General features: G+C 48.6%; 1 protein-coding gene across 6 annotated transcripts in view; it reads left to right on the forward strand.

Moving 5' to 3' along the window:
* GRAMD1B (GRAM domain containing 1B) overlaps window positions 1-23,210 on the forward strand; it is a 330,589-nt gene that overhangs the window by 241,317 nt on the left and 66,062 nt on the right. Inside the window, exon 1 of one of the 6 annotated variants that reach the window (XM_075916431.2) lies at window positions 19,054-19,254. The exons of the other annotated variants lie outside the window; for them this stretch is intronic. Coding sequence (XP_075772546.2) covers window positions 19,244-19,254 — 11 coding nt within the window. The 5' untranslated portion in view covers window positions 19,054-19,243. Of the gene's footprint in view, window positions 1-19,053; window positions 19,255-23,210 lie in introns of those variants that run through there. 6 annotated transcript variants of the gene reach the window in all.

Below are 23,210 nucleotides of genomic sequence, written 5' to 3' on the forward strand. Positions count from 1 at the left end.
CCAACCTGTTTGAAGCACACACGTGTGCAAGGTCCTAACGCGTTCTTTGTTATTTGTGTCGCACCTCTGTAAACAGGGACTCTCTGGTCCAGCAGGACCATGGTGGTTCCAAGATCAGTGTGTCCCAGCACGCTTCAGAGGGGAAGATGGAGTCCGGCCCGCGGCCCAGCTGGGCTCTGAGGGTTGGGGGGAGGGCTGGGAGCCAGGAAGCCCGGTGCATGACCCAACTGTGCTGCTTGGGTGAGCTGGGAAGCCCAGTGCAAGGGTAGGCGGGTGGGGAGCTGGCTGCAGGGGGGCCTGAAAGCCCTCCCCTGGTCTGGCAAAATCCCTCATCCAGGACCAGTGAGGTCCTGAGGGTGCTAGACTGGGGAGGTCCGACCTGTAGTAATATCTAGGGTTTCCAGCTAATATCAGGGCTCCATTGGCTCTGTGCTGTATATGCACCGTAAGGGACAGTCCCTGCTTTGAACATTTTGTAGCCTAAATTGGCAAGACGTATAAAGGCCGGAGGAAAGGAAATATTATCCGTGTTTTTCAGATGCGGCACAGAAAGATTAAGTGATTTGCCTAAAATCATCTAGTGAGTCTGTGGCAGAGATTTGGGATTGTATTCAGATCTCCTGAGTCCTGGATCAACACATTAACCCCCTGGCCATCCTTCCTCTTAATATGAACTGAGTAATAGTTTGTACTGCGGGAACAGAAAGCAAAATGGCCCAAATGCTGCACATGTTTTTGCTCGTACGTGGAACCGGAAGCAGCAGAAATGTAATACTTGTTCTTGCAAAGATTCCAGCCTAGCGTTGCAGTCTTGAGACCTTCCTATTGTTTGGATAGAATCAGGCCAGACTTTCTTTTTAAAACTTAAAGAATCACACGGGGATTTGGCTGAGTTTCACTGGGGAGTTTTGGGGTTGTACATAGTTCAATGGAGCAAACCAGTGTGAAAGTGTTGAGTGATGATGGGCGACCAGCCCTCATAATTATCCAAACCTGCCACAAACTCTTAACCATTAAAGATTCTTCTCTGACTCCCTGTCAGCTGTTACTAACTGGCTGTAGGAACTGGCGTGCTAGCTATCACAGAACACTCACAGACCTTCTTGCTGTAGAGGTGGAAGAGACCTATGGTGTTAGGTGATTCATCCATTTTCATTTGAATGCAGGATTTGTCTCCTGGTGTGCATTTACTAGTGATTTTTTTTCTAGTAAAATTATAAATATGCTGAGTGATAACACTTCCCTAGTTTTCACTGCTGGGAAGTTTTTTCCCCCTGATGTTCTACTTAAATGTTCCCTTCCATCCAATTATCACTGATTTGTACCTCTCGTTGTGCACTATATAATTTCTCTCTTTTGTGCGCGTGTTTACATTCTTCAAATATTTGTTGGCTACTATCCATTTAACCGGTTAACTGATTAAATGGGACTTGACATCCCTTGTACGGATACACTTGTTCAGTGTGACCAGATTGTCACCTCCGTGCTATGTGATTGCTCAGTATATGCAGCCGTAAATTGCACAAGCCTTTTGTGTTGTTAGGACATGCATTTGCAAGTCAATATATGTGCTACCTGCTCTAGGGCTGGCTCAGCTTTCTCATTCTCTGTGTGCGGCTGGGCCTGAGACACATTGGGTCTTCATTCACACCTGTGCGGGACAGGTGCAACGTGCTATCCTGTCAGAGTGGTAGCATTCTGTACCCATTTGCCATGTGTGACAGGTGACATGGTACAAGCCCATCATACGTTTTGGATTGTTTCCCCCACAGCATAATAGCTTTTCTGTATTCCAAACTGACTTGATGGTTACCTTCTACATCTCATAATCTCTCTAGGATGTTTGCACTCACTTGGGATGCAGGTCAGCATTGAAGAGGTCGTCTGTTCTACCTTGTAGTAGGGATGTAATAATATACTTGATTAACCGATAAGCAAAAGCATTTCCCACTCCCTGCTCCAGTAAATTTTTTAACAGGCTGGCCAGCAGCACAAATCAGTCCTGGCTTGTGCCGGGTCCGGGACCTTCCCCCCGCTGCAGCTCTGCATTTAAAGTGTATTAGGAGGCAGGCAGGCAGCCTGGTTCGGTTCTGGCTCACACTGGTCCAGGAGCTCCGTTCCGCCTCTGGACAGGGGCTGCTGTCACCCCGCTCTGCTGTGTCTGTACCAGAGGCAATAGCACAGGGTGACAGGCAGCTCTACAGTCTGTTAGGGGAGCTGGTTTTTAAACTGATACAGAGGCAGCAGCGTGGAGTGGCAGGGGACGACTCGGGAATGGTGCCTGTGCACACTGGCTGTTGGCCCCACCCCCAGGGACTATAGAATAGTCGAGTAACCAGTAAGAATGCATGATTTAGCCGATATCGTTAGCCGATATTGAATATCCCTCCCTTGAAGACTGATGGCTGCTGTGCAGGGATGAAAGTGATGTGCTCTTACTCTTGGGTCATGCTGGGGAAGCAGATGGCTTGTATTTTTGTGCAAAGGTTTTGTTGGTGGCCTTCCCATAGGCACAGGAAGTAAGGGTGTGGGGGTGCTGCCGCACTCTGAGGTTTTGCATCTGGCTTCCCCAGGGCTTGGCCCTGCTGCCGACCCACCAGTCCCAGGTCCCGGCCTCTGGGTCGCCTCTTCGGAGTCCCGCTGACCCCTCCCGTGTCTGCAAACCCCTCCTCCCAGGGTCCAGACCACCAGTCCTGCAGGCTCCTCTGCTGCTCAAGGTCCTGCTGCCACCCCGGAACTTTGCCGTCACCTCTAGCTGTGGCTAAGTTGCCAACTCTCCCAGACTGGACGGATCAGGTACCATTGATGACAACTCTAGGTGTGATCCCAGCCTGGAGCAGCGAGGGGCATGAACAGGTGTATGGGGTGCAGCCCAGCACCTGCACCCTAAATATAGTTCCAGCGCCACTAGGTCTTCCTGTATAAACATAAAATTAAATTAAATTAAAGGAGATTGCCTATCTCCTAGAACTGGAAGGGACCTTGAAAGGTCCTCGAGTCCAGTCCCCTGCCTTCACAGCAAGACCAAGTACCATCCCTGACAAATTTTTGCTCCAAATGGCCTTGCAAGGATTGAACTCACAACGCTGGGTTTAGCAGGCCAATGCTTAAACCACTGAGCTATCCCTCTTTGAAGAGGGGCCTTCCTCACGGAGAACCTTGGTGACAGCGTTAGAAGCGAGTGTCTGGCCCGCATGAGAGCTTTCAGGGAATGGTGGTGAACAGAAGATGTGTTGCTGAAGTTAGAGAGAAGGGAGACGCTTTAGGCAGCTGCTGGTTTCCCCTTTCAGGTAAGAAGAGGCTTAGGGAACAGCTCTGCCTACATACAAAAATCCCTGGAAAAGCATTTGAAGCCCCTGGGTATAAAAAATCAAATTCCTCCAGCCTTCCCCAGCACAGGAGTGAGGGAGGCTGGGAGAAGGCTGATGAGAAGATGTAAGTAGTGTTTTGAATAGTGGCCATCGGGCAATGGAGAAAGGGTACAGGCAGGGTTAACACAGGCCCTGGCTGATGTGCAAGAGAGGGCGTTCTTAAAGGGACAGTGAATGCTTTTCTTCTCTAGTGGACAGCAGCCAGGTCAGATGCCAGAGCCAGGCGGCGTGGTGCAAAGAGGCCATTGTCTCAGCTGTGTGAGGTTGTTAGCAGTCTGGGGGATCTTTTTGTCTACTACTTTTAAGAACATAAAATCCACCGGAGCAGTAAGATTCGTGAATGGTTTAATGAGCTCTCCTCTGCCAGAATGACTTTGGTTTTTTGTTTAGCCCACGGTGTCGGCATCGGAGGGGCGAGGAGCAGGGGTTGTTGTTGGTTGTTGTTTATTATCTTGTTGTTTTGCATCTGAAAGGCGGACCGCGGCAGTACGGGGATCTGACTTGCGAGAGCGGTCATGTGTCAGTGCAGCATGCATCGGAGCATGCCTGCCCTTTGTAGCCAGCATCGAGCGGTTGCTTAGGGAAAGGGGTGACCTGATTCGGTGCAGGGGGTATCTAAGGGAAGGCACAGAGTGGAGAGCCCTCTCCTGGGCAGATATAGCATCAGTGATAGAAGCGGGGAAGAATCAGCGAGGCTCCCATGGAGCAGATAGTGGGAATGGGAGGGGGCAGGTCTAGGCAGCTGTTTAGTGGTTTGGGTGACTTCAGCAGGAGCTTAAAGGAACTGGGGGCTTTCTTAGGGGAGGGGGAGCAGGTGATGACAAAGGAGTCTTCGGAGTCAGTTGGTGCGAGGGGCAGGGATGGAGGCAGTCCAGAGAAGTGTGTTAGGAGAAGGGATGTGAATGGAGGGATGAGGATGGAGAAGGCATGTGGGGTGAGGAGAAGCAGGGTGCAGTTCCAGGCTGGGAAGTGAGGACTGGGGGATTTGAAGGAGGGGAAAACATCAGGGGGTGTTGCAGAAGAGCTGATGTGCAGCTTGTTTCTGTGCTGGTGGCTGTCGAGCTTTGTACAGATGTCAGGCAGTTGGCTCCTCTGCCATGTACAGCATGTATAGAACTGAAGCATGTGACGATTGCTTTCCCTTTATTGGAAGTGGGGACGTGGGGGGGTCTCCGCCCTGTATGGAGTGTAGGATTTTTATGCACTGGGAAATTGGATGTAGTTTTACAGATTCTCACGCCCCCATTGGCTGTGCAAGACTCTGCGTAACAGTGCCCCACGGTCACATTTAAATCTATTGTACAGTTTAATAAACTGAGTGAAGACAGCATTTATAATGCGTTTCCACGAGGGCCTGTAATTAAATGGGATCTCTTCTCCATCACTACTGTTCTGCTTTTTAATCACCACTGTTGCTTTTGTGCATGCTCTTTCCCCTCCTCCCCACCCTGTTATTTTGTTCCTTCTTTCCTCCGGCTCTTGTCTTAAATTGGGCAGTGACCTTGTAATGAGAGGCACTCAGACCAACCCCTGCACAGTGTGGTTTGGAAGGGGTGCAGGGTTCTGCCTATCCACGTCTCACTGTGCGGCCTGGCTTTTCGGATCATAAGCCCTTCAAAGCAGAGACCATGTTTCCTTATCTGTACTGCAAGGAGTCTACTGGGCTCTGTAAAGCAATAATAAAAAGTATTCCTCTAGCTCCAAGAACAAAAATCCATCCAAAAGCATTATTGATTCAATCTTCCCACTGCCCTGATAAAGCAGGGTTATACAGTATCTCGGTCCTGGTGCCTATCAGCGAAATGCAGCCAGTTATGGGGTGGAATGTGCAGCAGCTGATTAGCAGCACACTGGAACAGGACAGAATAGTTTAAGATGAGAAGCAAAGAAGATTGTTCTATCTAGTTGAAGCTGGCAGTGGAACGCAGGCAAGAGGAATGTTTGAATTTAGCACAGCTTGTAAAAAACAAACTAACAAAAATCAGTAAAAATGTCGGCATTTTTCAAAAAGTGAGTATTTTGTTTGTTTTTAATTTAGAAGTTGCCAACATTTTGATGCCCCCCCGTCCCTCCCCAATACTGAAAGATTTCAACTAGATCTAAAAATGCCTGAAATGCCATTTCTAGGAAACTTTTCACCACCACATTTTTTGTGGGGATGGATTGGGGTTATTTTATCAAAAACTCCAAATACGCAAACTTTTGACCAGCTGTGGATTTTAGCCAAGATCACTAGGGTTAAGTCCTCAACTTTTTCCAATGAAGTGCTGTGGTTTCCTTGAGGACCATATGTAGTCAAAACATTGGATTTATGTTTCTCTTGAAAAAGATATCCCTAGCCTGGGTGGGGTGGAGGTGGGGGGGGGGTCATGCTGGGGCTCATAGGAAGAGGAGCATGTGGGGCCAGGACAACAGCATGCAGTACTGCAGAGATTCTGCTACAGAGAAGCTTTGGAGGGTATCATAATTTAGACAGCATCCCCCTCCTCTCATCTCTCTGCAGCCTCATGAGAGCCCTTGATTAGGCGGGTATGGAGCTAATTTAAAACCACCCCAAACCCATCTCCTAGACTGAATTCTGAGATGTACCTCCTAAAGGTGCAGCACACATGATCTGCGGAGGGTGCGGTGGGAGGGGTGCTTACTAACTGACTCCCAGGAGAAAGCAACACCCATGATTCAAGGTAACTGGGTTCCATTTGATGGCCCATGCGGATACACAGAAGGTCAGAATAGATAATGGAATTGTCTCTCCTGTGAAGAGTAAAGCATAGGAAATTGGTGCTTCGGGAGAATGTGGTAGTGATATTTGTTCCACTGTCATTACTAAGTACACATATCGAGGTGTATCGAGGTGAAGTAGTTTAGAGAGGAAGAGGAGGCTCTCCTGTATTGGAAGACAATGTTTTTTTCGTTAATAAGACTAGAGTCCTTGAGTGATCTATTATGTTTGGGTGTATCTCTTAAATGACTGACAATGTGATGAGACTTAATCAGAATATGGAAATGGACGAGGCTGTCGCTGTTCAGAGGCGTGTTGTTTTCTGTCACTGGCAGTGTAGCATCTGATGGGTCCAGGATGTCTCCATTTTAAACACTTGAATTTGATCGATGGGGTCTCTTGCTTACATGCATATGGTGGAAACTGATGTTCATAGGCTTCTAAAATGTGGCCCATGTTTGACTGGAGGATAGTTCCTAGTGGCTTGTCTCTGCTGCTAAGGGTGTGAAAAACACCCGCGGTCTCTGTTTATTGGGCTATTGGATGTGACAGCTGGGTCTCTATGTATGTCTACACTTGCTCCCTAGTTCGAGCTAGGAATGCAAATGTAGCCGACCGAAATTGCTAATAAAGCAGGGATTTAACTATCCTGCGCTTCATTAGCATAATCTTGCCCGTGAAGTAGTCCGCTCAAGAGCAGATTTGAACCAGGAAGTGCGCTCTGGGACACATTAGTTCGAATCAAATCCCTTGGTTTGAACGAACATTACTCCTCAAATAACGAGTCAAATAATGAGGAGTAACGTTCGTTCAAACCAAGGGGTTTGATTCAAATTAACGCGTCCCGGAGCTCACTTCCTGGTTCAAATCAGCTCTTGAGCGGAATAATGCGTGGGCGAGATTATGCTAATGAAGCGCAGGATATTTAAATCCCCGCTTCATTAGCAATTTCGGTCGGCTACACTTGCATCCCTCGCTCGAACTAGGGAGCAAGTGTAGACGTACCCTACGATATGAAAGGTGAGGGAGGTTCTTTTTTGATATGGGTGTGAAATGGGGATTGCAGCAAACGAGGCTTTATAGGGAAGTGAAACTAGAATAATACAATTAGAGGAGTCTGTTTATAACAGGAGCTCCAGTTGTGGGGCATGGCAAAAGTCATAAAACTGAGGACTATCTGCAGACACAGATTTCAGCAGGTCACTGTTTGTCTCGCCTTTCCTCTGCTCAGCCCTCCTTGCCTCAAACATAACGCTGGAAATCTTGCCTGGAAGTCCCCTGAGAATGGGCTGTTCCCATGAGTGCTGTGGCATTTAAATTTCTGCTGTGGCTGCAAAGATCCTTGTGCTACTGGTGGCATCTCAGCCTTTGCCACTCCTGGTCCTGCAAATGACAGAGACCCAAAGACCTAGTTCTCTTGAACCCAAAACAAAGTCCAGTTTGAGATTTGGACTGCCTTATCTTAAACTAGTGACCCAGCCATGCATCGAAAGTATCCGTCCATGTCTCAGCAATGCAGTCTGGTTTTTGAGTGCCTCATGGATATTTGTCTCATAAACAGTCGTCTTCCTAGAATCTCGTAGAAATTCAAGATGGAGAAGGCATCGGGTACCTAGGCCCCTCCATGTTGTGCATTTCCTAATGCTTAGTCCTATCTACATTATTAATATCCCAAGCCATTAGTTACAAGCCTGGGGCTTGCAGTCCACCAATAATCTGTGGAACACTGCTGTGTGGTCTGCAAGAGATGTCTGGTCACCTGGTGCTGTCCCTCCTGTTCCCAGCTGTTACATTACATTAAAGAATGCTAAAAGCACTTTAAACAACCTCAGTGATATTCCTTGCTCATGAAGGCAATTGCTGTAGTCTCTCCAGGGATGTTGTGTAACCCCAAACAGGAGGGCAGCTGGCCTGGGGGGAAGCTGTTTATCCTTGGCACTGGAGCTTCTAGCTTTTCCACCGGGAGGTTTTGCTCCAGTTTCAGACACCGTATTGTCTTGATACTTAGCCTAATACTTCTCGTCTGCCCCCGGCTTTTCTTAGTGTGGTCCTAGCCTTCCTAATCTGGGAAGGGGGTCTGCGCATGTAAGTTCCCAGGGTGTCACGTTGGGGACCATGGTGGAGCTCTGTGATACTTTGCTGAGGTATAGGATATGCTGCCCTGAGTACCTTCAGCTCCATTAAGGAGGGATAATTAGTCCCTTTCGTGCAGTCTGCATGCGGAGGTAGCTGACCTCTTGTTAATCCTGGATTAAGTTCTTACTGAGAACTGGCTCTTTGTGTGTCCCAGTTAAGATGGTGACTCTCTCTCTTTCCCCTTCTCCACCCAGCGTCTTTGAGCAAAGGATGGTCTGTCCCTCCTTCCCCGACGACTGTGGGAATCCACAGGCATTTGGCAGCTGCAGTGTCTCATACCATGAAAAATGCCAGTGTCTGTTCCAAGTGCCCGGCCGGGGGTGGTTCGTCTAGCACCTGTCTGAGAGCCTGCTCTGAGGTGGTGGCAAAGCCCCTCTTTGCCCACAAGTTGTTGAGAGCCTGCCCTCTGCCCCAGAGCGGGAGCAGAGTCTCCGTTAAGCTGGCTCTAAGCACAAGGGCCTCCACGGGTCAGATCCGGCCCACGGAGGCCCTGCTGCTCCCCTGCCCCCAGGCCGGGCGGACCTGGGGCGGAGAGGAGCGCACGAAGGCTCTCCCGTCCTGCTAGGAGTGTGCGGCACACTCTCCTTGCAGGACTGTGTGTGCTTTCCCTGACCCCAAGCCCTGATTGACCTGGCTCAGGCAGGGGGAGCATGTGAAGTCTCCTCCCACCACCAGGGGTGCAGGTGCCCAGAAGGAACAGCTGGCGGAACAGCTGTTCAGAATAACTGGCGGTTCTCCCGGGGCGAGGCAAAGACTTCACGGGCTTCCCCCAGACCAATCAGAGTCTGTGGGTAGGGAAGCACGGAAGTGTCCTGGCCCCACCTTCCCTGGCACCTTCCAAAATTTCTGAAGTGGCCCCATGGCAATGATTTTTGACCACCCCGACTTGCACCCCCGTATCTCTGTGCGAGAGGGGTCAGAGGGCGTTCCATGCCCTGGTGAGAGGGTGGACCTTGTACAGCGTTCTGTGTCACGGCGGGAAAAGAATCTATGTCCTGCTGGGCAGATGGATTTCCACATGCGCTAGGAAAGGAGCAGAATCTGCGCCTGGGCAGTGGGCAATACTGTGAGCTAGGGAGAAAGCTAAGCCTGCTCTGTGCCCTGGGCCTAAGGGACATGGAAGAAGGCCGGGCCCATTCCACACATTTGCTCTGGAACAGACCATTTCAGATGCCCAGTGGGGAACGAGAGCCTGTACTCCGCTCCGCATAGTGCAAAGCCTTCCCTGGCCGTTAGAGAGAATGCTGTGTCTGTTCCACTGATTGGGAAAAGGCTTGAACCTGTGTAATATTCTGAGTTAGGGTGGAGACATTTTTATGTGCTGGGGAATGGAACAGAATCCTCCCAGACTCTCTTAACTCCTCTGGTTTTAAATTTGTTTCCTGGATTGGGGGACAGGCTGATCCAGTTCTGTACACCCACTAGCAGGCAGTCATCCCTGAATAGCAGGACTTATGCATGTGAGAGGTATGGGTCAGCTACTTTGGGGGTTCTCTCTCTTAAAGGCATACTTGCTGGGGTTTCCCCGCACACTCGAGTGGTGTCTGGCACAAAGACACCTTGGATTCTTCCTTCTATATGCCACAAAGGCGTCATTTGACAGCTTGCTTTGAATTCTCTTTTCTTTTCCCACACCACATTCACAAGCTGTTACTAAATGTGCTGCGAATGCCTGAGAGTTTACTTCTGCATATTATAGCTGGAGGCAGATAGTGTGGGTGTATCTGGAGACAAGGGTACTTTATAGAGACTAGTAAAAGTTGAACCTCCCAGGGCTGAGAATTTAGATTTAACAGCAGGCTCTAGAGTAGGAATGCTGGATTCTCCTCCAGCCTCTGCGATGATGTGTGATTTGGTCCAGACCATTTCTCCATCCATGTCTCAAGTTTCCCATTTGTGAAATGGGAATTATGATACCTACCTATTGTAAAGCTATTTTGACATCCACATGTGAAAATGCTACCCATGTGCGAAGTGTTAATTACTGTGCACATTATCTGCAACTCTTGAGATTGCAAAGCTGGTCTACAAATCTCTTGAAGATAGGCCTTCTCATGAGATTTCTGACATGTCTCCTTTGGGTGAAGGCCAGAAATACCATGAGAACAATCTCCTGTTATTTTAGCTCTGATCTCAGCTGGGAAATAGAAGTGGGAGGGGGTGGGGGGTGTATCTAAGATTATCCAAGATTTTAGACATTTAAAATAGGTCCTGTAAGAAATTTGGCAAAGGGACAGAGGTCAAAAGGAGGGTTTTTCTTTGTTTCCATGGAGATCTTATAGGCAAACTTTTTAAAGGCCAATGTCCATTTTTATGCTTGCAATATGCCCTGTGCAAAGAGGATAGAAGTGTTCCTGTTAAATAGAAAGTTTGTTTTCAGCACAGTAATATCTTTATAGACACAAATGCACTGTTACTGCACTGCCTCCCACATATCCTTCGTCAGTCTCAGACTTTAATTACCTGGACAGGTGCGTCATTTCCCATCACCCGAGATGTGCAATATTAATGAGTAAGCTTGTGTTACACCTGGGTCTGAGACAGCAGAACAGAAGCCAGCCCCAGCAACCTGAATGGCTGAATTCAGCAGACAACAGAGGTACAGCTCTTGCCACCAGGACAGCACTAAACAGCTTGCCATAGAAGTTTCCACGCGGGTTAAAACATCCTCAAAGCTGGTCCACATAACCTGAGTATCCCGCTACGTAGGTTTTTCTTCTTTCCAAATGATTCATTTATTATGTGGTTCTGTCACTTCCCCAATTAGCACTAGGGCTTGGGAACACTTTGTAGTGTGTTTAACCTCAACATTCAAGATCCTTCCCCTACGGGCTTAAATATCTAGTGCTACCTGTTAGTTCTCCGCCCTGAACCCTAACTCTAGTCCTACAACCCGCACCGTAACACTAATCAGCTGATGTTATTTGGTTACTATGAACTCCATGACAAAAGGCTTGGGTTTGTGCTATAACCTATGTCGTAATTCTGTTCCAAAACCTTGCGTCCTGTAGGTTGCATTGTGGCCATCACCTCAGACATGGTCTGTGAGTCTTGCTAAACACTAAACTTGGCCCAGCATCTCTACCCTAGCCCTAACTTTAGGACTTACATTATTAAATTCTTAAGTGGCACACTAAATAGAATCCTAAATCGAACTAATTTTGTCCTTGTTAACGGTGGGGTATGACTTTAGTCAAAAATGTGTATGGGGGTTCAGGGGCGGCCCGTCCATATAGGTGAACTAGGCGGTCGCCTGGGGCACCAAGTTAAATGGGGTGCCAAATGGTGGCACAATCTCATTGAGGGGTTTGGAGGTGGGGGTGCCAATTGCATGGTTCACCTAGAGCACCAGTTGCTGGCAGCTAGTCTAGGGCTGCCCCTAGGATTTAATTTCAACCCTCCAAACTCAGAACTGTTTGGAGCTTGAGTTTTGCTTGGGTCCATTAGAGAGCTGAAATCCTCCCCACACCCCAACATTTTGGGCTTTTCAGAGCCAAGGCTAGGATTTGGGCCTGCCTTCAGTCGTTATTCTTTGACTTCAAGTGCTGCATGTTGGACCTTCTAGTGATGAAGTCTTGAGCCTCAGAAAGGCGCAAGGTTCCTAAGGGTGAGTCTACACTGCAGGGCTTAACTCGAAATAAGCTACACAAATTGAGCTATGTCAATTGCGTATCTTATTTCAGAATAGCTTAATTTGAAATAGGGAGCGTCTACCCAGCATTTATTTCGAAATAGAGCACTATTCCTCTGACTTCCCTTACTGCTTGTACAATGAGGGTTACAGGAGTTCAAATAAGAAGTCCTCCAGCTTGACAGGTATTTTGATACTATTTCAAAATAATTGCTTGCTGTGGAGACGTGGACGAAGTTATTTTGGAATAGTGTTGCAGTGTAGACATACCCTAACTGAGGAAGGATTGATCATTGAGGGTGGATGTTTCCGGGATCATAAAATGCAGGGGTAGGCACAAGCCAAGTGAGATAAAATAAGAATTCCCCCGCTGATATTTTTAGGTCGCAAAACGTTCTCCTGGTCCCCACTATTGCTTTTCATTGTGTCCAGTCCTCTGCACTTCCTAGTTCCAGACTAGTACTACCAAAATACCATGAGGCGTGCTGTCTTCACAATATTGCTAACTTGAATGGTAGCAACAAGAAACAAATGTAATGAGAGGAGCTTGTTCTTGTGAGAGCTCTAGCCAGATTTTTTAGGTCTGATATGGGTTGAGAAAGCATCTGAAATTCTGGATTCTTAGATCTGTCGAATATTTTGATCTTTACATATCACTGGTAATAAGTCTGAACTGAATGACTTTTTTTGTTTAAAATTGCTTTTTATGTTCATAATCCGTATCTGGGGATGAAAATATAAGTGTCCAATTTTGTTAGACCATAAGTGGTTTGGAGAAGTAGCTGAACTTTTATCTGAACCTTGAAAGATTTGTCATTTACCCATCACAATTTGGGTCATAACTCTCCCTATACTGTATATTAGTCTACACAGAATTATATTAATGGCAGTTAAGATTGCATCAGGATGCACACACATCCTTGAAAGTTAAAAGGAGAGTCTTAGGTACTGCTTGCTGTCTTCACGCTGCATAGAGTGTCCTGGATAATACATTCCAAAAGACGTTCACTTCGTCTCCAGTACACATTAGAAGACAATATGTACCTTGATTTTATCTAACTCAACTCTTTCATGAAAAGCCTTGATGGTGACCTTACACTCTGCTATAAGCAGATTGCCTCATTTAATGATCACATAGTCCATTGGCTGGGAAAGTAATTCTGTGCAATAGACTAAGGCCATCATGAAAGGTTTTCATGATGAGTCCTGATTGGGCCGGAGGAGGGAGGTACCTGAATGAGGGGCTTTTATGGCCCTAACGGACCATGGCCCTGACAGGCCAGCAGTGAATAAGTGAGCAGATTGGCTAGTGTGTGTCCTAGTCATTTTTCCAAAGCCATAGCAAATCATGCTTCTAAATCAGTGGTTTTCAACCTGTGGTTCATGAACCCTTGGGGATCCGCAAACTATGTCTAAGAGTTTCAAAGATGTCTGCACCTCCATTCAAAATTTTTGAGGGTCCACAAATGAAAAAAGTTTAAAAATTATTGCTCTAAATGTAAAAGTCCAGAGTTCATTTCACTGTGGCTGACTCACGGAAGGGCATTTGCATATATCATTTAGCCATGGAGGGCAGGGGAAGACAAAAACACACACTCCTGTCAGCAGGAAAACTCATCCCCAGTGTCAGGGGTTTGTAGACATTCAAATCTCCAAATGTGTCTGCTGGGGTGGACTCCAAGATTTCTGACTCTAACTTCATTAACCTCTGTGAGCAATCTAAATGACCAGGCTTATTAGCTCAAATGTAAGCGCAGACTCCTTAAACCAAATCGATGGTCTAGCCTCTAAAGGAGGGGTCTGTGTGTGCAGAAATAAAACTCACTTTGTTAGGGGGATTGCAAATGCATCTTTGTCGGTCCTCTAGAATCCTAGTAAGCAATCTGAAACGCTGCATCCCTCTAAGCCCTCTGTTATTGTGTAGACGTAACTGCTCTGCTACCTTGTGTCATCTGTAATGTGTCAAGATACTTTATGTAGATTTTCAGTCATAGTCACTTTAAAAACCTTAATTATTCATATACATTTGTTGCAACTTTTAACACACATTCTTTCCAACTATGCATGCCAATGAGTCACATGCGTTTCATTTCACATCTCAGATTGCTCCACTGTGTTTTCAGAAGGGGTCAGACAAAGCATTGGACAACCAAAAAAATGTTGGTCATGGAATGTTTTTTTTAAATAGTTAAGAACATAAGAACAGCCATATTGGGTCAGACCAATGATCCATCCAGCCCAGTGTCCTGTCTGCCGACAGTGGCCAATGCCAGATGCCCAGAGGGAGGGAACACAACAGGTAATCCTCAAGCGGTCCCTCCATTGTCACTCACCTCCAGAGAAACAGAGGCTAGGGACACCATTCCTACCCATCCTGGCTAATAGCCATTGATGGACCTAACCTCCATCAATCTATCTAGCTCCCTTTTGAACCCTGTTAAAGTCCTAGCCTTCACCACATCTTTTGGCAAGGAGTTCCACAGGTTGACTGTGCGCTGAGTGAAGAAAAACTTCCTTTTGTTTGTTTTAAACCTGTTGCCTATTAATTTCATTCGGTGACCCCTAGTTCTTATATTGTAAGTAAATTTTTCCTTATTCCCTTTTCCCACACTAGTCATGATTTTATAGATTTCTATCATATTCCCCCTTAGTCTCCTCTTTTCAAAGTTGTAACTAAAGTTCTTGGCTACGTCTACACTGGCCCCTTTTTCGAAAGGGGCATGCTAATTTTCAACTTCAGAATAGGGAAATCCTGCGGGGGATAATTAAATACCCCCCATGGGATTTAAATTAAGATGTCTGCCGCGTTTTTTCCGGCTTGAGGAAAAGCCGGAAAAAAGCATCTAGACTGGCCCGATGCTCCGGAATAAAGCCCTATTTCAGAGGATCTCTTATTCCTACTTCGAAGGTTTATTTTGAAGGGGAGAAGATGCTGTGTCCTGTTCATCACCCTATCTCTAAGGATGCTCTAGAAAATTCAAGCAGTTGCTAAACTACTATAAGCATTTGAAATGTAACCCTCTAACTCCAATCAGATTTTATAGAACATTTACACACCTTCAAAATGAAAACCTATTTAGTGTTGTTTTTATTGTGAAGGTGCCCAAGAGCTACCATCAGGAATCCCATTGGGGTTTTTATTATTGATTTATACAGTTGCCAAAAGTGTGCCAGGCACTTCACAGAAGGAAAAAAAAAAAGGCATGGTAAAGTACATTAAAGTCTTAAGGCTCTGATGCTGCATTGCATTATGCGTGTGTTAGGAATTAAGAATATTAACAGTTAGCCAGTAAACATTAGTCTTACTGGTTAGCCCATCCTAACCATTAACCCGCAGGCCCAGCCAGCTGGCCGGAACAACCTCCGCCCTGGGCTGTAGTCCCAGCCTCCTCCCTTTAATCTGATAACTGATTAAGCGATATCATCATAATGGCTTGACTGGTTAACTTGTAAGATGACTGTACATCCCTAGCCTGCGTGGAGTCCCCTTGGTTTAAATGGGGCTCCATGTTGGTGCAGGTCAGCCTGTGCACAAAGGATTGCAAGACTGAGGCCCAGAATCTCATTGTGCAGGTGGATCCTTAGGCTTTCACCTTGTCCCATGAACAAAGAGGAAAGTAAGCCAGTGCAGCACACTGGTAAGAGACGGACCAGCTGACGGTGGGGCTCTGGATGCTGTCAGCACCCTGGGTGGCGCAGCCACAGTGCACCTAGGCGCCCATCCTAGTGCTTGGGGTGCCAGCCAGCCCTGGTAATCTGGCATCCGGGCAGTGCAATGGTTACGCTCTCCACCCTGAGCTCTCCACACGCACCCCTCAACTCCCTACGCTGAGCCTTCTCCACCTCAACCCCCTGCCTGGCTCCTGCACCACTCCACAGCCCCAACCCCTGCCCTGAGTCCGCCACATCCCCCTGCTGTGAGCTCCCCTATATTCACCCCCCAATCCCGTCCCCTGAGTTCCCCGCATTCCATCCCACACTTAGATTTCTTATAGACATTGTCCTATTGCAGCCCATCCCAGCCCTCTGCCCTGACCCCTCCCAGGGGGGGTTGTAATATGACAGCATGAGGCTCTCCATTTCCGTTTTTGTCTTAATGGAAATTTCTAGCCCTCTTGGTTGCATGGAAAAGCTTCAACACGCGATCTGGGTGCACCCTGAAGTTCAAATTCCAGAAGGCAAATAAAAAGAACCTCCAGTTTCTTGGGGCTTTTATATATACATTTTCTGGTTTTTAAGCTAGTCTCATGATTTTTGGATTCATGGGGTTTGCGGTACTACAAACAATAGGTAAGGTAAGATATAATTCACAAGATAGATCACAGCAATAACGTAGCAAAGCTATTCAGTTTGTGTGTGTGTGTGTGTGTACACACACACACACATGGACAAGACTCACTTGGAGGCAAAGATTATGGCTACTTTTCTGTTCAGGAAAGTGCTTCACATATTGAAGATCCTACTGACAACAAAGCAATAGTATGTATTGTTAATGTACAATGCTTAACAATAAATCAGTGAGGGACAATTTAGGCTAATTAGTGGACCTTGTGAGGGGCCCTCCTTCATCTCAGTGGGCTGCAAGATTGTCATAACCAAGATGGCCTCCTGGGACAGGGTAGTTTTGCACTCGTGGTACCTAGATGTGTGTTGCGAGGGGGGGGGGGGTGCTGACTGAACTGTAGCAGCCCTTTGGCTGCAGAGGGAGTGCACGGCTCTCCCAAGGAATGTTGTGTGCAGTGAGAAAGCAACTCACTTCACATGCTCTTGTGCCCTTGCTTTGCATGTCACTTTAGTAAAACTGGTGGTGGTGGAGGGGGGGGGGGGAACTGTGTGGACAGAAACCAGGAGAATCTTGTAACCTTGTGCAAGGGCAACAGGAAACAAAATGTCTCGTGGGCCACACATAGAACCCCAGTGGGCTGCATGTGGCCTGTGGGGTGCACGTTGCCCACCACTGCAATAATCAAAAAATAATTGAAAAGGCAGAGAGAGAACACTCAATTGCCTGTTTATTCCTGTGATGGGCCTCATGGCTTGTCTGCAGTGATTTGCAATGCAGGAAAAGTTGTCTTGGGATTACTGTTCCTGAATAATTTTGGTGTGGAATCCCTTATTGTAGAATGAGTTCCTTTTTGCTGACTTGGCTAAATCCAGTTTGGAAGTGAACTAAAGTTAGTAAAAGGTGCACTTTCTGGGGACACAGACTGTCCACACCTGGAGTTATTTTGAAATAGCTATTCTGCTTTAAATTTGCATGCTACCGTACTCTGGGAGAACTTTCATGGGTAGACAAGCCTCTCACAATAGTGTTCGAAACCATGACTTGGGCTTTTGAGCATAAAAAAATGTCCTGCGGGACAACAGAATGACATCATCATTAGGGACCTTAAGTATCGGTTAATTAACTAACTGAGTAGTTGATGGAATTTCCATCAACTACTCGATTAGTCAATAAGGGGGGAGGGAGCGTGCTCCTGCTGGGGCTCTGCATTTTAAGTGTAGTAAGAGTCCACTTACTACACTTAACCCCATTGCAGCTCTGCACTTTAACTCCCCGGGGTGGCGCAATCCGGGACGGAATAGTCCCTGCTCGCATCACCCTCAGGACTGCTGCAGCTCTGCCTCCCCTGCACCGTGGGAGCTTTTAAGCTGGCTCCTCCAAGCACTGGCTCCTGCTTCTCTGGTACAGAGACAGCTGTGGAGGGAGCAACTAGTTGAGTAGCTACTCGACTACCCGATAAGCCTAAGGCTGAGGCGTGCGGGCGGCCATAGTGCTGCATGCCTGAATTCATGAACACCACCCTCAACGTGACCGTGGTGGTCACCAACACGTGCGGCTCGCTGGCCGAGGAGTACTGCATGCAGACCGGGATGACCAAGTGTGGCCATGGAGAGGGAGGTTTTTGAGCGTGGCAAGCAGTGGGCACATCCCCCTAGTAATAATAAGTAAATGAGATTTTTTTTAAAGCATAGAATAAGTATATGGACGCTCCATGTATAATGGAAATGTTTGCTTAACGCTCAAAGTAGACAGTGCCGCTCATCTGCATTTTCAAGTTAATTTTCCCTACAGCATTTGTAGCCCAGACATTGGTAGTCTGTGGGGTAGCCCAGTCCTGCCAGATGCTGAGCACTTTTCCTGGGTTTGAGCATCTTCCACACCCCGTGATTTAGGCTAGGGATGAGGCTGCTTAGCACATTGTGGGGTCAGGATCTTTCTGCCTTGGAAAGTGAAAGGTGTAAATAACTATAAACAAAAGGGAAACAGACCCACCCCTGTCATGATGGAAAGTGGGTGAAAGGCAACAAAAGGAAGCAAAGAGCCGGTTAGAAGTAGAGACGCAATCATACGGGTATGAGCTAAGATGTGAGTTTACGCTGCTGTAGTTATACAGGCATAGCTCCTTTCGTGGCCACTCTTACAGGATTTGTCTACACAGGAGTTATTTCAGATTAAGGTTGGAAGTGATTTGTAACCCTAATACCCATTGTGGTTAATTTCTCTGTGTAGATAAGCCCTTGTATAAGGGAGCCTTATTAAAGCTAATTTATGTTGTTCTGACAGGGAGGGGGGGTGTGATTAAGAAATAAACTGAAAAAATGCTCCCAGTTTTGGGGCTGGAGGATAGAGGTAGAACTGTTTAACTATACCGATATCATAGCGAGGAATCCAAGCCCTAGGTGGTGAAAAACTCCTGTTAGTGTTAATAGTCTGAAGCAGGGGTGGTGAGAATCAGTAGATATTAGAATGTATCCAGCTATGTGAGTGGCCTTGTATTGGACCAACTCGTGCGGGTGAAAGAGCCCAGCTCCCCGAGAGTAGATTTAGTGTGGGCGTGCAACGGGATTTTTCCTCGGGCGGTCTCCCTGCAGCTCCCCCTGGGCACCCGGTGAGGTCGAGGGGAGCCTTGGCTAGGAGCTGAGCCCTGGCAGCGCCCCACGCCGGGCAGACGTGAATAATTGAGGAGGCTGGCTGCACCAGAGGGGTTGCATTATGTAAAGCGACCAGCCGCCAGGCAGCAGGCTGCGTGCGTGTGTGTGGATGTGAGCGCGCGTGTGAGAGCGAGCGAGCAGCTGTGAGAGACCCTGCCAGGGAGCGAGGCAGCGCGCCCTCCACACACACACACAGCCCAACAATAGACAGACATCAAAGAACCCAAAAGCCCACAGCGCTGGAGGGGGGGGAGGGGGCAGAGACGGAGCCATGGCAGGGACCCCAGAGCTCGGCAGGGCTCCAGACAGTGGGGGCTTGCTCAGCCACTGAGCCCCCCCATCTCCTTCGGTGGAGAAGGGCTCTGAGATGGTCCCGGCGCACCTCCCCCCACAGCGCTGCATGAATGAATGAATTCCTAGCGGCTCTGTGCTGTGCTCCGGTCCCCAATGGCTACCAGGTTAGTGCTTCTCCTCTTCCTTCTGCGGATGCTTGCTCGTCTCTCTGCCCCTCCGGGTGCGGGGCGCGCTGGCTGCAGCGCGGCGGCCGGGGGGAGCCTTTCTGGGCGCTGCAGGCTTGCCCGGGATTGCTGGGGGGGAAGAACTCGCCTGCCTGAACATACGCTTCCCAGGCAGATTCAATCCGGAGTCCATGTTGGTTGCCGCTGCTCGTCTCTCTTCAGGGGGATTGCAAAGCAGGCAGCGTGCCATCATGTTGCGGAGATGCCTCCTTTCTTTCCTCGTGGGGGGGTCGCTCGCCGCCCGCCGCCCGCAGTGGAATTGCTGAAGCAGTGATTTCAGTAGCCGAAAACGACACGAGCGGCCGGATCTCGCCCGTCTTCACAACCCTCCCTTCCTTTCGCCTCCTCTCCCTCCGTCCCCCTGCCCCAGCTCTCCGAAAGGAGGCGGCTGCTGCGGCTGCTTTCAACATCTGGGGGACGAGAGAGGTAGGAGACCCAAGGCAGATCTAGGGTTGAATTAGCAATGCGTCATGGAGCAGCTGCAGGGATGTGTGTGTACCCATGTGCTCCCTGGCTGCCACACACTCTCTCTGTCTTCTCTTGGCATTCCATCCTCTCCTGCTTGCAGTGAGGGGGCAGGCTGGGTGTGTGCACTGTTACTTTACAGGCCAGGCTCCACACAGGTGACTCATCTGATGTGGGGCTGATGGAGAAGGAGACCTGATTGTCCTGTCCCCGTTTAGCAATAGTAGGACACTTATAAATCCCCTGCCGGAGAGAAATGATTTGCTTTTCCATAATCAGCGGATTGATAATATTGCTCAGAAATGATGCAAAAAATTGCTCTCTTCTTTATAAGAGACACAGATATTCTGCATACACATGGTGTGAGCCAAATGCATCCCTGGGGTAAGTCCCTTTAGCTGAGCGAGTGACACTGGAGTTGGTGTCTTTGGTCCAGGAATATGAAATTAAGCAAAAGAAAGTTGATGTTGAATTTTAGGAATAATTGTCTGTCAAGCAGTGGGTTGTTCTGACACAGGAAGCCCTCCCTCCTCCCCCAGCTTTCTGGCTCATTTAAAACTAAAACTGGGCAAAGCAAGAAAGAATATGGAGTATCGAGCAACCGTGCACCCATTGTCTGGGAGGGGTAGGAGAGGGGGATTTTGCATAGCCTAATAGGTATTTTAATCTCTGTTCAATTTTGTGCATTTGCACTGCTGGCTTCTGACTCAGCCCCTGAACCAATCTTACTTATTTTTAATCTTTAGCATGAGAGAGAGAGAGAGAGAGTGTGTGTGTTAGGGGGAGGGGTGTGGATACTGCAATATTGATATTTCCAGGACAGTAAATTAGAGCAGCATCAGGTGACTAGCAGAGGAAATCAAGTTGATCCCATTTACCAGCTCTGAAGATCACAGCATCTTCCATTAGCCTGTGAAAGATGATCCATATGAGCAGCCGATACTGAGTGGGAGGAAGTCAGGCTTTTGCTTCATCTTCCTGTCCTGGGAAAGACAATCTCCCTGTCCACCCCCGCGTTGTCACTAGCATGATGGCGCACGAGGCTCCTCTAGACATTCATCTATGTTACCATCCCACCCCCCCACCAGAAGAACACAGCGTGCCCAGGGAGGCCCTGGCATTGCTAGGTTCAACCTCCTCCTCCCTCCGATTTTGTCCTTGTTGAGAGGTTGGGGGGAAGTAGGGGGAGGAGTGAGTCAGGGGATGGGAAGAAAGAGTACCTGGTTTTTCATCTTATGTAATCAAACTCTTACTGCTGTGAGGTGTACATATAGGTCCTTTTTCAAAGAACAGCATCATAGTTTAGCATTGAATTGGATTTTGTGGCAACTCGTCTCGTCCAAATATGTACCCACGAATATTGCTATAGAGGAAGTATCACTTGTCCCACGCGTTGAAAAATCAGGTTGTCTTCCTCCAGTCATGGGATTAAAAATAAATGTTGGATTTCTTTGTCTTTTCCTTCCTTTAGCACTCTGGTTGCATTTTGACATTTTTCTCCACAACCAGGAGAGCTAGAAATACTTTTTTCCCGTTGAATGAAAGCTACAATTCTCCTGTAAGCGCAGGACTCCAGGTGTTGGGGCTTTCAGAAAAGCACCAAATATCCTGAGGCTTCAGATAAAACCACAGGAGCTATTAGTGGGGAGTCAAGGTTTTGTCCAACTTCATCCCAGCTAGTTTGACTTCATCCTTACAAATTATAGGCATTGAGTTCAGTGCAACTGCAGAGCCACCTGTGTGTGGGCTCCGGTGGAAATCTTACAAACCAAACCTGTCTGCTGCAGATCCATGCTAAGCGCTTCTCTGAAGGAGTTTGTCCCTTAGACAAAATTTCCATCCACTGTTTATGCATCACGTTGTGTGCTAGTGGGTGGTTTGCCTCTCTCTCCCACAGATATTTTAGTATTGGGGATGTCAAGGTGTGTAGACGAGTACACGATTAACTCATAAACCTAGGCTTATTGGTTGATCCTATTGACTACTTGCATCCCCCCCCACACTTGAAGTTTCTGTCTCAGAAGTAGGGGGGAGGGAGGAGCCAGTGCCCATGGGGAGCATCCCGTGGGATGTGGAGCAGCCTCTGTCTGCAGGGAGCTCAGATCCCTGTGGACAGAGGCTGCTCCGCAGCAGCCTCCCCTGTCCCCACTTTTAAGCCAATTCCTCCCAAGCACCAGATCTGCCTGTCCCTCCCCCCCCCCCCAAACTGCTCTGCGGAACACCTGCTCCCCCTTGCTGCCTCCTGCAGAGGCAACGGGGAGGGGGACAGGCAGGATCCGGTGCTTGGAAGGAGTTTGGCTTAAAAGTGGGGACAGGGGAGGCTGCTGTGGAGCAGCCTCTGTCCACAAGGATCCGAGCTCCCTGCAGACAGAGGCTGCTCCACATCCCACGGAGCAGCCTCTGTCTGTGGGGAGCTCGGATCCCCCATGGACAGGGGCTGCTGTCACCCCGACTGCTGCCTCTGTATCAGAAGCAGCAGCATGGGGCAACAGGCATCCAGCCTGTGCGGGGAGCTGGTTTTTAAACTGGCTCCCCTCGTGGACCGGCTCCTGCCTGCCACCCTGCGCTGCTGCCTTGGATACAGAGACAGCAGCACAGGGTGGCAGGGGCCTCCCGGGAGCGGACTCGCTGCCGGCCCTGCCCCGTGGGCTATCAAATAGTCGTTAAACCGCTAAGATTTGATGCAATTACATGACTATTCAGTGACATGCAATCTAACATCCCTAATGTTCAGTAAATAATTTATGATGTGCTCTGCGCTCCTTCACGGTGAGCAGAGCTTGATACAAATATGATTTTTGTGTTCTATTACAGGGGGCCCCTGACATGCGACTGCCCCAATTCCGTCCGCCCCCCACTTACAACCATTTTGTAAGTGCAGAAGGGGCCGTAACCCCCCGACTTACGTCCTCAGCTCGCGTTTACAATGGCGCACGGCGCCTGCTGTAAATGAAGGATCGAGTTATGATGCTCCCGGCTTGCGACGCCCCAGGAACGGATCGCGTCATAGGTCGGGGGCCTCCTGTATTGACAATACCATGTATGGAGGTTGGGGGTACAAGTCACCATCCTTTGGACCTCCCTAGTCCGGCACCTTCGGGACCTGACCAGTCCCCGAAGAGGGAGTTTGCCGTATCAGGGAAGGTCAGTTCTGGCTCTCTGTTGCCAGCCTCCAGGCCTTGGCCGCACACCCAGCCAAGGAGTGCATGGTACCCAGCCACGCAGCCCGCCACACTCCCGGCCCGGGCTCGCTTTCCGGTTGCCAGCTTTGGTCCCAGCTCCTGCTCCCAGCCACACTCCCATTCCTGGCCCTGGCCCCGGCCACCGGCCCCAAATGTGCCCCCCGGTCTCTACTGCTGGATTGGCTTTGCTCCTGGCTGCTGCCCACTCAGCCACCAGCCTGCCCTCACTCCCAGCCACTGGAGCTCTCT

The sequence above is a fragment of the Pelodiscus sinensis genome, chromosome 25 (genome assembly GCF_052426305.1).
Source record: "Pelodiscus sinensis isolate ZL-2025 chromosome 25, ASM5242630v1, whole genome shotgun sequence".
In the NCBI taxonomy this organism is placed as follows: Eukaryota; Metazoa; Chordata; order Testudines; family Trionychidae; genus Pelodiscus; species Pelodiscus sinensis.